The sequence below is a fragment of the Poecilia mexicana genome, unplaced genomic scaffold, assembly GCF_051168715.1.
Source record: "Poecilia mexicana isolate PSO_F unplaced genomic scaffold, ASM5116871v1 scaffold_14, whole genome shotgun sequence".
Classification (NCBI taxonomy): domain Eukaryota; kingdom Metazoa; phylum Chordata; class Actinopteri; order Cyprinodontiformes; family Poeciliidae; genus Poecilia; species Poecilia mexicana.
The window spans coordinates 112,258-127,806 of record NW_028263383.1 but is presented as its reverse complement, the minus strand read 5'-3'; the positions used below and the strand labels follow the sequence as shown (position 1 = coordinate 127,806).

Here is a 15,549-nt window from a genome sequence, read left to right as displayed (position 1 = left end):
CAAACGCTAACCCCGCTGTTAGCATCTCCAAGAACCTTATCGCTTACCTATAAGTGCGTTAGTCTTCAAGAGCCTGGCTGATACATAAAACTCTGTAACAAAACTGAGATTACATTTTTACACAGTACTAGATAGGCAATTATGAAGATAATTAATTTTCCTGAATCTTAATTCAGAATAGCAGACAGAGGGGGGTGAATACATTTGCAGGCTGAACTATTTAGAAATTTTATTGGTAAAAGAAAAAAAAGAAAGAAAAAATGCCATGTTTGATTCCAAAATGTGAACAACTTCAAAGTGTATAACAATTTTGTTTTGTCAATAGAACAATTCACACACACACACACACACACACACACACAGAATAAACTTCACATATTTTTTTAGACTTTTCTGCCACCATGTTATATTCAGTTTTGCAGCAAACACCTTAGACAAGAAGCTGATCAATTGACTTACACAACAGCAGAGCTACGAGGAAACAGACAAGTGTTATCACCCTTGGTAAACGTGTTAGCAACGGGGGTTCATATAATGCATGTCTGGACAGGAATATGGCAGCAGGGGTCCAGAGCTAAACAGAGCTTTCCCAGTTAACTGAGCTTCAATCACAAGAGATAGTTTCTGCCCACCCCCTCTGCCCACCATTCCACAGAGGCCTTGGGTTGTCACAGAGCCCCACTGTGCTGTCTCGGAGACCTGTTTTCACACACAGGGAATATAACACCGCACCAGTAAGTATGGGTGGGTGGGTGTACTTGAAATGCCATTATCCATTACTATCAAACCACGAAGCCTTTACCAGTGGCAAATGAACACAAAAGTAGATCGAAACGCAACGTGAGACCAGTTGCTGGTGGATTAAAAGCTCTATGCCAAATTATTTTCATTATCATTAAGCTGAAAAGACAACGATTTTGCCAGAAATGCGGATAAATCTTCGCCGCTTACCTTCTTCCATGGTGCGCGCCGTCATGGATTCGCTGTCCGCCCCCTGGAACTCGTTGAAGTACGGTCGCACCTTGATCTCATAGACAATGCCTTTGTTCAGACCAGCAAGTGTGACGTCCCTCTCCGAGGCAATCCTCACGTCCTGGATCTGCCAGGGCCCGGGGGAGGGCAGCCCAGAGGTTTGTCGGTACAGAACCCGATAGCCTTGAATAAACTGGGATGGGTTTTCCACCTTTAGGGAGGGATAGATGGGAATCGACAGTCATCCGAATGCTTAGTTACTTAGAAACAGAGACAAAAACTTATAAATTATGTGCATGCATTTGCTTTTTAAAATAAAAATAAAAACAAAATAAATCTAATGCTTTTACTTAATTCATCACATTACAAACACAGTTTAATGTGTATTTCATGAGACAAACCAAAAACAAAACACCATATAATTGTGAAGACATAGAAAAATTAAAACATTGCTTTTGTTTATTTTCCCTCCAGAACTTCAGTCTGAGCAACTCTTACATAAATTAAGGCTGGTGGAGGACTACCAGTTGTCTCGCCAGTTCTTTAACAAACCTATGAAGCTGTCACAGGTCTTTATTTACAAATGATACCTTTAACAAATGTGTTTGTATGAAAACTTCCCTCCTCTTCAGACATTATGCACTATATGGTATTGATCTACGACATTAAATGTCAATTATTGAAATTTGCGGCTATAATTGACAAACTGTGGACAACCCGCACAATCTTCTTCCGCAGAAAACATGAACTTTTTCTAGCATATCCCCAGAATGACCCTGTGGATAAGAAATGGTTGAGTTGAGATTGGATCTGTGATCTAATAAGTATGAAATGAGGAAAACCAGCAGGAAACTGGGCCAGAGTCACTATTTTCATCTTGTGTAGCGGAATGCCAAATTAATGTTATTAGATATACAATATTAAAAATTGGAAAAACAGTAAATTTATGCATGCAATCCTTCTCTCGGGACTTTTATTGCATTCAGCAAAAGTGAGTTTTTGTTGTTCTTTTTATTAGTTTTTTTTTCTTTCTTTCTTCAAAATGAGGCCAAATCTATCCTGGCTCATATCCGGCTTTGACAATTAAACCTGTGGCGGTAATTAATATGCTGGTTCTTATCAAAAATGGACAAAGATCAAATGCTTGTGTAGCCATTCTGTTTCAAAAAATCTGGTTTATCACACACGGATGCCATTTTTGGAAAGCATTAGGTAACAGTCTGGTTCCAACCTATCTGAAGTGTACTACTCTGGAAGGTGCCATAGAGACCCAGCCAGCAGAGTAAAATATTATTCCCTGGATAAAGTGTTGCCTGCAGTCTGCACTCAAAGGTGGGGCATGCAATTCCTAATGGTGATGTATTTAGCCTGAACACAAACATTAGTCTTTATTTTAGCTTCACCTCAAACCAATTTAAACAGCAGGTGTTCACACTGAATGTGTACCAGTGATGTCATTCTCGCCCCACATATGCCAACTTGCTCAAAACACACAGGCACGCAAAAGCAGAAAGCTCAAGCCGATTTTCATCACATTGTCAAAGAGGGATAAAATGCTCAACTTTAAGCTTTTTCCCCTAATTTTACATATTCTCACCGTCCACGTGACCTGCACTGAAGTGGAGCTGAGGACCACAGGATTATGCATGTTGACCACAACGTCTCCCAGCTCCTTCTGCACACGACGATGGTCTACTCCCTGCACTGTGGGGCTAATGTCTGAGGGAGAAGGGAAAAAAAGAGGGATGCAGCCACGTAGGTCAAAGATAATTAACACAAATGATTTATTGCAGTTCAGTCTTATCTCCTCACCTTGCGTCCGGACGGGCTCAGACATTGGGCTTGGATCCCCGAGTCCTTGAGCATTCACAGCTCGTATGATGAACAGGTACACGGTGTTTGGTCGTAGGTCCTTGACGGTAAACTCGGTGGTCTTCACGTGGTCGGCCACTGTTTGCCAGCTGTTACTCACAGACTGACTGTAATAAAGAATGAATCAAATTAAACACGCGATAGACTACTGCCTATGTGCCTTGTGTTGCTGATGCTGAGGAAGATAGGCAGCATTTCTCTGCATCTAATAATGCGGCATACATCATTTGATCTCCCGGTAAGCCAGAAGAACACAGATTTTTCGGACGTATGCGCCACTGCTATGGAGTTCCATGTAAGTGCTGCTCAAATGTTGCTACAAAGTTCCAAAAATAACACGACTTACAGACGCTCTGTCTGCACTGATACGGATTCGCTAATCTCTCCATGTCAAATCCGAATGTAGACATAATGGGGATGTCCAACACTATCATAATGCTCAGGAAGGAGATGGCTCCTGTGGCCCAGAGATGGGCTTTGGTCAAAAATCTGTAGATCTCCCCCAAACACATGAGCATTTCCTCACTTTTACATTGCAGACTTGTTTTGCTTGAACCCACCCTGACTTGCTTGAATTCCCCACAGAGACCCCGTACATCTGCTGTTGCCATGAAAGTTTGGGTCACTAAGTGTTGCTCGTGGGCATAGGTCACAGACATACCCGAAAGCCTCAATGACATAGGAGGACACTGGGGAACCCGCCTCCGGCCCCGGTTCCCATGACAATGAGATACTGCTCTTGGTAACGTCAGTGACCTCTGGCTTGGAGGGCGGCCCAGGGAGGGCGGTTGTGTTGTGCGACATGAAATCCATGAGGTCAGTGGAGTCTGAGGAAGGGAGAGAGGCTGAATTAATAACTCTCAAACTCAAAGGGAAGGCGCTATGCTTTATACGCCTCAAACTTTTTCACAATTTGTTGGATTACAACAATGAACTTCGCTACATTCGATTGGGATTTTGTCATAGACCAACCGAAGGTTGTGCTGAAGGAAAATGATTTATGATTTTATTTTTTTGTTTGTTTTAGAAATAGCTGAGAAGTGTGGTGCGCAACTGTACTGTCCATGTCTAAAGAATTTGAAATTTAAAATTGCTATTAACATAGACTCTCCATTCACTATGGCGGAAGTTGAAATATTTCACAGAGGAAAAGATAGAAAAACTTTAGTCTGTAGATGAGCAAAGCTGGTATGAAACACCCCCCTCCAAACACTTACAACTGGATTTGAATCTTGCAGCAAATTGCTCTGCAAAGTACTTACAAAAGTATTTGAATACATACACTTTTCAGATTTCCTTTCTCAAAAAAAAAAAACAAATCTAAAAACCATGTATTTTCTTTTCACGTTTCAATTATGCATCACATGGTGTCAGGCCTGCCACATAAAATGCCTCTAAAAACAGAGGTTTATGGGTGTAAAGTTTCAAAACGTGACAAAAGTTCCAGGAGGATAAATACGCTTCCAAGTTACTGCGGCAGTGTGCTAATCTGTCAGACGGGATATTCCACAGACCTTTGACATCCAAGTAGGCACTCCAAGATGTTTCTCCACTGGAGCTGGTGGCAACACAGGTGTAGAGTCCGGAGTCAGACAGCTGTGAAAGCCACATTATGATTATTATTAATGATATTATTATTATTCAGCTCATATTTAATGTCCTACATGACAGTCTAATTCCGGCGCTGCAACACAACATTAAAAAAACAAACAGTTGGAAGACAGTGCCGCCGATTAAATCCAGCCCATAAATATTTTCCACAGATCCATGTCACACATGATACTGCTTTCAAGTTTGTTCTCTGTCCCCGTGTTCAGCTGAGTGCAACAGCCTTTGTAACTGTGATCCCTGATGGCTTTTACAAGCTCCTGCGTCAGTCTGGACTTTTGAAGGAGGTTTGCAGCCAGCACTACAGTAAAAACGCATTAACCTCCCCTGGCCTGCATTTGGCACGGGGAAATCTGTAGAGTGGATAAGTGGAAACTTTACCATTGGCCAATGGAAAAAAAAAAAAAAAAGAGAGAGATGCCATTAAAAGCTCACATTAATTTTCTTAATTGATTTTCTCCAATAGTGGTCACATGCCATTCCCATAACCATCAACATTCCCATATCCAACGCTGACACAGGAAATGAGAAATACGACGACGATTTTTATTATTTTTTTAAATACCGGCAACGTTTAGGGAGACTTACGTCACTCCTCTACCTCCTTCTCCCAAAAGGAGGAAGAAGTGACATAAGAGTGGTGCTTTAATATGACGCTGTATGCAGCGGATTCTCCATTATACCACCACCTTCAGGCTCGACTCACCACTTCCTGTACCCTAGTCCTTGAGTCGAACTGCAGCCTCAGAGATTTAAACCAAAAAGCAGCGTTTAACGACTTATAAAAATCAATACTTGCTATTCATCTTTTAAAAGCAAGCTGACTGCACTTGTCCTTTTGAATTACGCTCGGCTGAGATCACCTGACAAACAAACAAATCTCCCTTTATTCTTCAAAGTGCAGCATCGGATTCGATGCGCAAATAAAGCAATGATAATAATCCAGATTTTGTTGTCCTTCTGGTGGCTTTTGATTTTGAATTAAGATAAGACTCAAGCTTGTGACAAAGCAAAGGATTTCATGTTTTGTTGGGACACATCAGCATTTTTTGCCTCGTCAGTTTCGTGGAGCTTTTAGACGTTGTCGTCAACGGCAGCGGCTTTCTCCCACCATGTGCTCCATCCAATCACAAGCACTTTTGAAAGTCCCTATTTTCCAGATGGTTTCGACGGAGGACTTCTGAGATTGTTCCATCTAACAGCCCATCTGCTGCATCAGGTTAGAGGACCTGACAGAACCACTTCTGGGTGAAACTTGTTTTCCTGCAATTATGTTTAACACTTCAGGTTTGACAAACTGAAAGGGATGCTTGTGAAAGCGTCGTGCTCCCCAGCCAAATGCTTTCTATAAAGCAGTTTAACCCAGAGTCAGGGGGGACTAAATGATAAGTTATCTCTTATGATTTCTGCTTTATGTTAAGGATTTTTTGGCATCTTCGGATTTGTCAAAATTAGGGGTGAAGTCAATTATCGAGACACACAATCTTGTAATTAAAAAAACAAAAAAAACAATGAAAAAACAATAAGCAGAGTCAAAAAAAAAACATAAGCTACTATTATTTTTCGGGAAAATCCACTCTAACCCACCCTTGTGTTCTGGATCTGAAGGCTGCCGTGCTCGAGTAAGGAAAACCGTGGGTCTAGTCCAAGCAGATTCGCCCCGTTCTTCCTCCAGGTGACTGTCGGCTCTGGATCTCCTGAGGCCTGGCACCGGAGGACGGACACGCCTCCCAGAGCTTGCGTCTGGTTGGACGGGCCCTGCCGGATGATGGGTGGTGGGCGGCCCTTGGAGGCTGAGGGTAAAAGGCGATGTCAAACGGTGTTATTCAAATTCTCTCTTACCACTGTTATTTGGTTTTCATGGAGCAAAACAGCAGCTCGCTCTTCTAACTACTTGTTACGGTTCTGGAAAAGGTAGCTGACCTTCTCGCAAGGTGTTAATTTGCAGCTGCAATAATTACATCAGCGGCTGCACGTCCAACATGTTAGCGACTAGTCTGATGGATTTGTTGTGAGGGGAAGTGACTGTTTTGCACAGCCTTTCTGCATCAGGGTGGTGTACTCATGGCACTGCATCACACACCTTTGAGCTTTAATTACTAGGTGAGGATTAACGATGCTTCACCCGTGGTGCTAATTACCATGGCTTCTTTATAACACCTCTCACACATTCATGCCTGTCCTCCCTCATCCTACTGTGTGACTCATGGCTGCACTTTCTTGTCCCACCCCCCCTCCATTTGCTAGCAAACACAGATAAAACTAAACTCTGAATTAGCATGCCAAGCCGAACAATGAGGCACTTCCTTTAAAGCTTTTCTTTCTTTTTTTTTTTTAGGGCTTGTTATATCATGCAGGATACAGCCTCCGGACTTTGAAACAGTAATTTCTGGAGTGCCGAATCTCTCTCCTAGCCTCGTAACTACCCCTTGCTTCCAATTTCCTCACCACTGTTATCAAGTGAGTCTCCATTCACAGAAGAGTGTACAGCATGCTCCTGAAGTCTTTTCCTTTATCACAAGTCCCACAGCACAATGAGCCAGACAGCATTTCAAGCAGAATATCAGGTACATGTAAGTGCAGCATAATGTTCTAGAAGGGAAGTCAGGTGCGACTGACTGTTACAGGAGATTAATAGTTTGGTTTTATGTAGAGAGTTGCTTAAGAACGACACTGTGCTGAGAATTGGCTGATCTGTTAAAGAATTCAGTCGTTTCTGGATAAGAGTGAGGCTGCAGGTTTCAACTGGAAAGAGGTGGACAGGTCTACTGTAATGTGGACACTGTTGCAGACTTCCAGAATAAACATCTGGAAAAAAAAAAAACTAACATCTTGAATTTCCGGTCCGGTTCAACATACGACAGAGATTATGAGATATGGATCGGGAACAAAAGAATTGATGATGGACGGACAGCTGGATGGATGGAGAGAGATTTTGAACTTTCTTATCCCTTTTTCACTGGGAGCAAGCAAATAATTTCTTTTTTCAATCGTAAGATTGGTCTTTGCTGGAAAAAGAAGGAACATTTCTACGAAAATATCCTTTCTGTAAGGCAACTCATCATCATCCCAAGTGATTGCAGAGCAAACTACGATATTAAAGTCTTGCTCTTTTTCAGGGGGCACTTCTGTATCGAAATGAGCTTTAACCACCAAAGTAATAAAATGTTTCTGTTAGAAGTAACTCTCACACCCTAGAATCCTTGTTTCTGCTGTTTTTCACTCAATACCATATATGTAAAGCATTAACACCCAAATTTTTTTTCCCACATAAACATCTCTTTTCTTTTGCATGATATGATGAAATAGAGTGGCTTTATGAACGTAAGTTATTTTTGATACAAAGATGCTGAACATATGAATAAATGCATATTTTAATCCAGCCAAATGCCATGTTTTGAAGTTTAAATCGATTTTGTCAGATGCAAATTTAATTCAGTGTTAAATAGTCCATATTTGCCCCTTTAAAAACTTTTTATCCACATGTAAACCCTGTTGTACGATGCACCACATGATAATCTTAAGTAATTCCACAAATGGAACTCTGCAAACTTCCAAAATCCACCCAGGCCTCAAGCAAACACTCTCCGTCTCTGTTTACACCCATCTGTCACAGACGTTTCTCCCATCGCTCGCATTCTACACCTAACATTTTGATATTGATCTGTCTCCTCTGAGTGACAGGACAGGAGTCATTCTGACTCCCCTCAAAAAGAAGAAAAAACCCACTTCCACAGATGTTAATTTAATAATGTGTGGGCGAAAAAAAAAAAAAAAAGCCAAGAAACAAATGAAATGAGGAGTGGAAACAACTCCCAGCTGCCAGCGGCTGAGCACTTAATGCTGACATTAAAGCTTTGATAAAAATAAAAAATAAAAAAGTGTAAAGTGTCTCTTCACAAAGCAGACCTTTTTTACGGGGTTTTAGACTGTTTCTGCCTTTTAATTTTTCCATCATAGAGAGCTGGAAGTGAAAAGATGACTGAGGGTGACTGGCTTTTAGAACTTAAGAGATCTTTGTCAGGAAACTACAAGTGTGGGCAGATGCTGCTGTTCACCGTCAGCCGTGCTGCAAAGCTTATGTGTTTGTGTTTCTCATGAAATGAAAGCACCAAAGGGATCACAGGTGAAGCTAGACCAACATCAAACACACACTCCATTTATAATGCAAGTAGCTAGCGAGGTGCTAGAGTTTCGTCAATATTGCTGAAGTAGAGAAACCTCGACCCACTAATCAGCGGCTCGGGACTGAATCGAGCACTACTCCGGCAGTAGATCACATAACTAAAAATCATTTTCTTTTCCTGTAGGTGAGGACGGTGTGCATGTGCTACTGCGTCCCGCCTTACCGTCTGCTACCTCCAGTTGGGCCTTGGCCATGATGCTGCCTGCCACTGTGAGGGCTTGGCAGATGTAGTAGCCTGCATCTGAGCGCTGCACAGATGATATGGTCAGCTCTCCATTTACAGACACAGAAACCCGGTCGTCCCCCTGTGCTGGTTGATTGGGAAACAGCAGATCCTACAAAAGCAAACGTTTGGGAAAAAAAAAATGTAAATTGAGATTAGATGTTTTCTTTTCTTTTTTATAAACAAAACATGTATTGACAGATACATACTACTTTATTATGAAAAATTCAGCTGCATTGGTGAACGTCAGCAGCATAAAAGAAAGCCAAGTCATATTACTGAACTGCTGAACTAGCATGATTTAGTTTCTATATAGTTAATAGTGTAAAAGTGTCACAACCAGTTAATCTATTTAGTGTCTTATTCTGATGTGCATTGGTGTCAAAGTTTCAGATGTTCTTCTTGAAGACATGTTTTGAAATCCATTTTGGATGACAATGGAAACAAAGAAATAAGTGCTACAATCAATACATGTCTGCAGAACCTGATATTCTAAAATGCTATGTGCAATCTTGTTGAATAAAGGGGGTCAATGTTTCTTTTGCTTGGTTAGAATTACAGTTTCTCACCAAAGTACTGCTCCTGCTGTGATAACCTGCACTCATGACCATGAAATTGAGGCATCAGGGCTCTGTGCCTCTGCACCCCAGGCGGACCAACTGATGGACAGGAAAGGACATTAGCCTGCTTTCATTATGTCTAATGACGCTAATGCAGCACATGACATTGTGTCTCGCAAAGTGAATTGGCTCGTCAGACGGGCGTGGATTGATAATAAATGACCACTTCATTAAATATATGTGGAACAGAACCACATTCTGTTCTGACCTGGGTTGATCCTTTTAGTCAAAGCTGTTTCCTTTTTAATCCAAACATTTTAGCTAAAGCGCTAGCTCTTTATGGACGTCGGTTTGTGCACCAACGGTTGAAGCAAAAGAGAAATGTGCCACATATTCTGAAAGTTGAAATCAGCGAGAGTGAGAGGTTTAACGCTTATGTTTTGGTAAGTCTGATTAAAGTCACGTCATACACTTACTTAATCTCTTCATTTATATTATCTATTCTTTTATTTGTAGTGTATTTACCTGAACTTTAAGGCATTTTGCTTCAGCTGTATGGGAAGATGCTCCAGCATCACTTTTCTACACCTTTGACCCTCAAGCATTCACAATTTGATCAACAGATGAAATGGGCTGGCACAGATTTTTCCACCCCATGAATGCTGCAGGTCTCATATGTAATGCATAGCTGGCATGTGGACATCATACCATCAACACAATTCAAATTCTTCAACAATGATGAAAACACCTGGCTGACAGAACCTTGCAAGCAAAAGCCAAAATGGAATTCAAATTTTCCAAATATAAATTACTAAGCAAAATATTTTCTGACGTTTTGGTGGTATTAATGTTTCATTGAAGTGCCATTGTTGGATGATCAGCTGATATTTGAAATTGTAAAGAAAAGAAATATGGTGATGTCACTGCAAAAGTAATGGACCTTATCCTGTATATTTTGGGATTAGGGATTTAATTTCACACCCTTAATCCCACTATCAAAAATGGAGCAGCGACAATAGAGATGCTTCAATGCATTACCGTACCTGATTACAAAATCCCCCAAAATCTCTTCACTTTAGGATATAAATAGTCTTTTACATTGATTTAAATAAATCTGATGTGTGTTTACTTGGATTTTCAACATCACATGTTGATTTTAAATTTTTCCCAGTCAGCGTTTTGACTTTTCTTATACTGTCTAGATTATCAGTCTAATACTTCTACATAACAGACGAGCCAACTTGGTCAAAATGCCAAAGCGTTAAAACTGCTAATTTTAGGAATTTATTAAAGCTACAAAAGTTCACAAATTGTGTTTTAAGGAATCTTCATTTAATATTTGCGACGCCATTCCTTTTTTGATAAATCAAAGAGTTCTTGATATTGAGATATAACTAATCTAAGTTAGTCCAGATGCCACAAAAACACTGGCCTTTTGCCACAATTTCAAATCGGTGCCATTTTCTGCATTGAACTGTTACACTACATCTTAAGCCAAAGATGTGATGACTCAAATACTATTAAAGAATAGAATCACAGATAATACGAGTCAAAATAAGAGTCAAATACTATCAAAGTAGATCCAAAGTTAATATTTTCTACTCAAATGTTTAGAATTTTTTTGTAAAATGCAGAAACAAAGTAGTTACCCTGTTGTCCCTCCACAAACCTAAGTTAAGTCTTCAGCCTTTAGAAGACAAGTCAAAGTCTGTAGAAGACAAGTCTAAGTCAAGCTTTTAAACTTGACAAGTCTAAGTAAAGTATGAAAGCTTTATTTTTTCCAACTCAAGCGCCAACCTCTTCAAATTGCTCACCTTGCTGCCTTCTCTTTGCCAGAAGACTGTTGGCTGAGGTTTGCCTCTGGTCACACAGGGAAAGGTAGCCGTCCGTCCCTGAGCCACAATCTGGTCCCGAGGTCGCACCACAAACTGAGGTGCCTCTGAGTTTGAAAATGAACAAAAACAAAACAAAAAAACCATAAAAAGGCAAAGTATTCTAGTAGACGTCTCGTTACTCTTAGACTATATCATGAGTATGTGCATCTCTACTAGACGAAGAGCTGCAAGCTAAAGGATTTCATGCACTGGGTGTTTTCTTTTCATTGAACTAGTTCTTATTTCTACTTTTCAAACAAGCCACTGAAATGTCATAAATTTTCAAACGTCGTCTCTATTGTAGAGTTTGAGCTATGACACGTCAACCACACCTGAACCCACATATTGGAAGAATTCAGAATATACATATTAAGTTTTCCAGTGGAAGTCAGAGGTTGATAGAGCAGATATGCTTGTCTTAAAAAAATACTTGATGACTGTGCTTGTGGAATGCAACAAGAGCTCATGCATACTGAACATGTCTGTGATTGAAAAATAAAAACAACAAAAACGAGAAATAAAATAAGCTCATGCACAATGGGATCACCTCTTACTTACCAACGGGGCGAGCTGGTGACACAACAATGGTGTGGGTGACATTGACACGCAACACAGAGAGAAGGAAAGCAGAGGAGCAGAACAGAGGGACAGGAAAAGAAAGAAATGAAAATCAGAAATGAATGAAATGGAGCTGGGTTTCCATCCATGAAGCTCAGGGACAAGAAGGGTAACTCTGTCACCAAAGCAGGGGATGGCATGGAGTCTAACCCTCACAGCAATACAGAAAACCACAATCCAAAATTTATTAAAAAATAAAAAATAAATGCATGTATGCAGTTGAAAGATCTGTTTGATAACCAAACAGATGTGCAGCGTGTGATACAGACCTAGATACAAACAAAAGGAGATTTAAAGACCAATAAATAAAATCAAACCAATTGAATAGAGATTTTCAATAATTATATTTAGTATGAGCTGATAAGAAACTGCCATGGTAAAAAAAAAGCAATGGTTTGAGTGAATCCCTGAATTCACACCAAAAATATGCTTTCTGCTGTTAAAATACAAATTTCAATAATTTAATTAGTATTAATAATAGTGAAATTAAAGGTATATGATTTTTTTTATCATAACATATATTTATTTTTTAAACACATACTTATGTAAACACTTTCTAAATTTAATAGTTGTGTTCAAGTCAATAAGGCACCAAATATTTTACTTTTTGCCGTTGTGCTTTTCATATAACAACACAATAACAAATGGATCATTCAACCCATATCATAAAGTTAATTAGTTACTTTATTACTATGTACCATTTTCTCAGATAGTCACCCTTAAGAAATAGTTTGTTGAATAATTCAAGTTGTTTTGAAATGATTAACTTTTAGAACCTTCATGTATCTCGATGCAGGGACCCAAACAATGTGTAATTACCGTCACTGGCATTAAAGGCTTTTTTAAAACGATGGACATTGGGAATACCTGACAAAACTAAGCTCCCAAATTCCAATGGAGTATCATGTTAAGTCATATCGAAACATGAGAGTAAACATGCTATTGTTAGCCAGGCAAGTTATCCAGAAAAAAAAAAAAAAAAAAAAAAAGAATTGTCATCTGTAACTTTCTTGAAAGCCTTAGCTGTATGTGTGGAGTCAGAAACAAATTATGAATCAAAAAAGAAATATAGCGTTTTGCAAGTTTTGAGAGACATATTGTGACCTTCCCAAAAAAATGGCTAAAAGAAACTTTGGTAAAAAGAAAAAGAAAAAAAGAAAAAATATATATATAAAGAGAGCACCAGCAGTTACCCACCTCTGATGGTCAAGTAGGCCGAGGCCTCGGCTTTACCCACACGGTTCTCTGCTACGCACGTAAACGTCCCTTGATCGCTGACAGATGCCTTTTTTATCCTCAGCAGGGAGTCCTCTCTGTCATATCTGATGTCATACCTGAGACGTTAAACATTACAAGTGTATTCCAAATAAAGACTCTAAATCATGTAAATACAAATTCAAAAGTTATTTCTGTGAAGCAAAACAAACATTACGGTGTGTAAACTTGTGTGTGTGAGACGTTTTGCATGGAAGCTCTAAAAAGGAAGTGTCATTTTTTTTGATAGAATAACAACAGACTTTCTCAGGCAATTGCTGGGGATGGGATGAAAAGAAGAGCAATTAAACTCAGAGATGAAGGCGCAGAAAAATGAAAGGGGCTTTCAGCTAGAACGCTTATTGTTCCACTATTTCAATATTCATAAAGACGCACAGCCCACACTGTAGTGTGGGTTGTTGTATAGTTCATGAGAGTGTGTGTCTCTGCGAGAGAGAGAGAGAGAGAGAGAGAGAGAGAGAAAGAGAGAAAAAGAAAGAGAGAGAAAGAGAGAGAGAGAAGGAGGCACAGACAAACAGTCTGACAGTAAGGGAGTGGCACAGTCTGACAAACTGAATGTGATGATTGGCCCAAGCAGTAAAACATAACTAATTCATAGAGATGTTCCATGTATTTGAGTGTATCCATCAGCGAAGCAAACGTGAGACGGCAGCAGCGCAGTTAAGAGTGAGAGAACCATCTCAGCCAGCCGAGTTTAGACAAGCGTCTCGAAGGGCCAAGAGACGAAATGAGTAGGGGAGCAAGGAGTTAGGTCTCCCTCTCCTGGGTCCCCTTTGGCATGAAAGATCTTGTGAAATTGTCTAGCCAGCCATACTGATTCAAAGATGGAAGACAAGTCAGGCAGAGAAATGCTACAGAGGGTGAGAAAAAGTCACATTCGAGAAAAGATGTTCCAAAAGGGTGTGGGCAGAATATCGATGTGGGGGATGGGTTTGGTGGGGGTAGTTATGGAGGTCCGTCCAGAGTCTGGTGAGGACTCCATTCACAGCGCATCCCTGACCCAGATACATATGTCCCAGGAGGCTGGTAGGTTTTGGAAAAGAATGAAAGAAGTGAAAGGAGGAAAGTGAGGGAAACTGGTTCTAGAAGTAGGACATAGTTTACAGTCAGAGGGCACAACCCAGGTTGGTCGGCAGGCTGCCAGACACAGAGCCGAGCAATAGTCGTCTGAAACATATCAGCCACGACATTATTACTAATAACTGCTCAAATTAAAAACATTCACCACTCTGCTGCAGTGGCGCCCCAGCGGTTTGCAATAATATGAGCAACATGCTAAAGGTAAACAGGAACATTAAAACAGGTGTGACAGAGTAAAACAGAATAAGGTTGTTGAGTGGTGCAAAATTCTTCAAAGGAGTCAGGAGAAGGAGAATTAGTTCAACGGCAGCTGGGGAAAAAAAACACGTTGCTGTGTGAAGATGAAGCAAGGCGTCCACTTTGTATTAAATGCTTGTATATTACTGGATTTTAATCATGGTCTGACAGAATAGCTGGAGATAACAAAGCATCACAGTTTATTCTATGTGCTGCTCCATTGACCACTACTGCCTTGCTTTTATATCCAAAAGTCTTTACTATATCCCTGAACAATAGGAGGACATAACCTGGTCTTTTGTTTCAGTTCTGCAGCTTGTTGTACATTGTTACTGTGACGGGTTCCACCATGATGAACCCTTTTTATTGACCAAATATGCTAGCAAAATATAAATAATATAGATAAGCTAACAGCGTAACAGAGCACCCTGTCAGCAACTGGCATATGTTTTCAAAAGATTTAATTGCCTTTAAAGACATGTCTCAATTTGGTCAAAAAGTGAAAATAATAATTGCAATAGACGTTGATGGTTCGTAGACACGGCACATATTTCCATTTCAGTTAAGACATTCAATTCGCTATTTCTTTAATGAATTTTCTATTGATTTCCTGAGCCAGCAGATAACATCTGACTGCAGCGTCAAATAATAAGTCATGTTTCTAACAAGAAAGAGAAAACCACTCGATATTAGGAGGGTGGTCATAATATTGTGGCTGATCAGTGTATTTAATGTTGCCCACTGTTATGGATTAGCCCCCACAAAGTCCAACAATGACTTGAAATTATTAATATCCAGTCCATCTGTAAGAGTGTTTGGTGAGACATTCTGCAGTAAATTCTGATATCAGTTGTGTGTGTTCTTACACTGGATTGCATCATGTTGTACTGTAGAGGCCTCATATGGTTTGAATTACACGAGCATACACACACACACACACACACACACGCACACACACCCCCACACACACACACACACACACGCACACACACACACACACACACACACACACCCCCATTTCTCAAACTTTTGTGTGTTATTTGA

At 40.2% G+C, this 15,549-nt stretch overlaps 1 protein-coding gene across 1 annotated transcript in view; it reads right to left on the bottom strand.

Annotated features, from left to right (window-relative positions):
* The window catches only part of LOC106914846 (roundabout homolog 2-like), a 114,911-nt gene that overhangs the window by 25,263 nt on the left and 74,099 nt on the right, over positions 1-15,549 (bottom strand). Inside the window, exons 6-14 of the mRNA XM_088012576.1 lie at positions 13,111-13,247; positions 11,236-11,360; positions 8,802-8,973; positions 6,040-6,245; positions 4,359-4,440; positions 3,506-3,671; positions 2,785-2,951; positions 2,570-2,691; positions 952-1,183 (exon numbers count right to left, since the gene is read on the bottom strand). Coding sequence (XP_087868702.1) covers positions 952-1,183; positions 2,570-2,691; positions 2,785-2,951; positions 3,506-3,671; positions 4,359-4,440; positions 6,040-6,245; positions 8,802-8,973; positions 11,236-11,360; positions 13,111-13,247 — 1,409 coding nt within the window. The remainder of the gene's footprint in view (positions 1-951; positions 1,184-2,569; positions 2,692-2,784; positions 2,952-3,505; positions 3,672-4,358; positions 4,441-6,039; positions 6,246-8,801; positions 8,974-11,235; positions 11,361-13,110; positions 13,248-15,549) is intronic.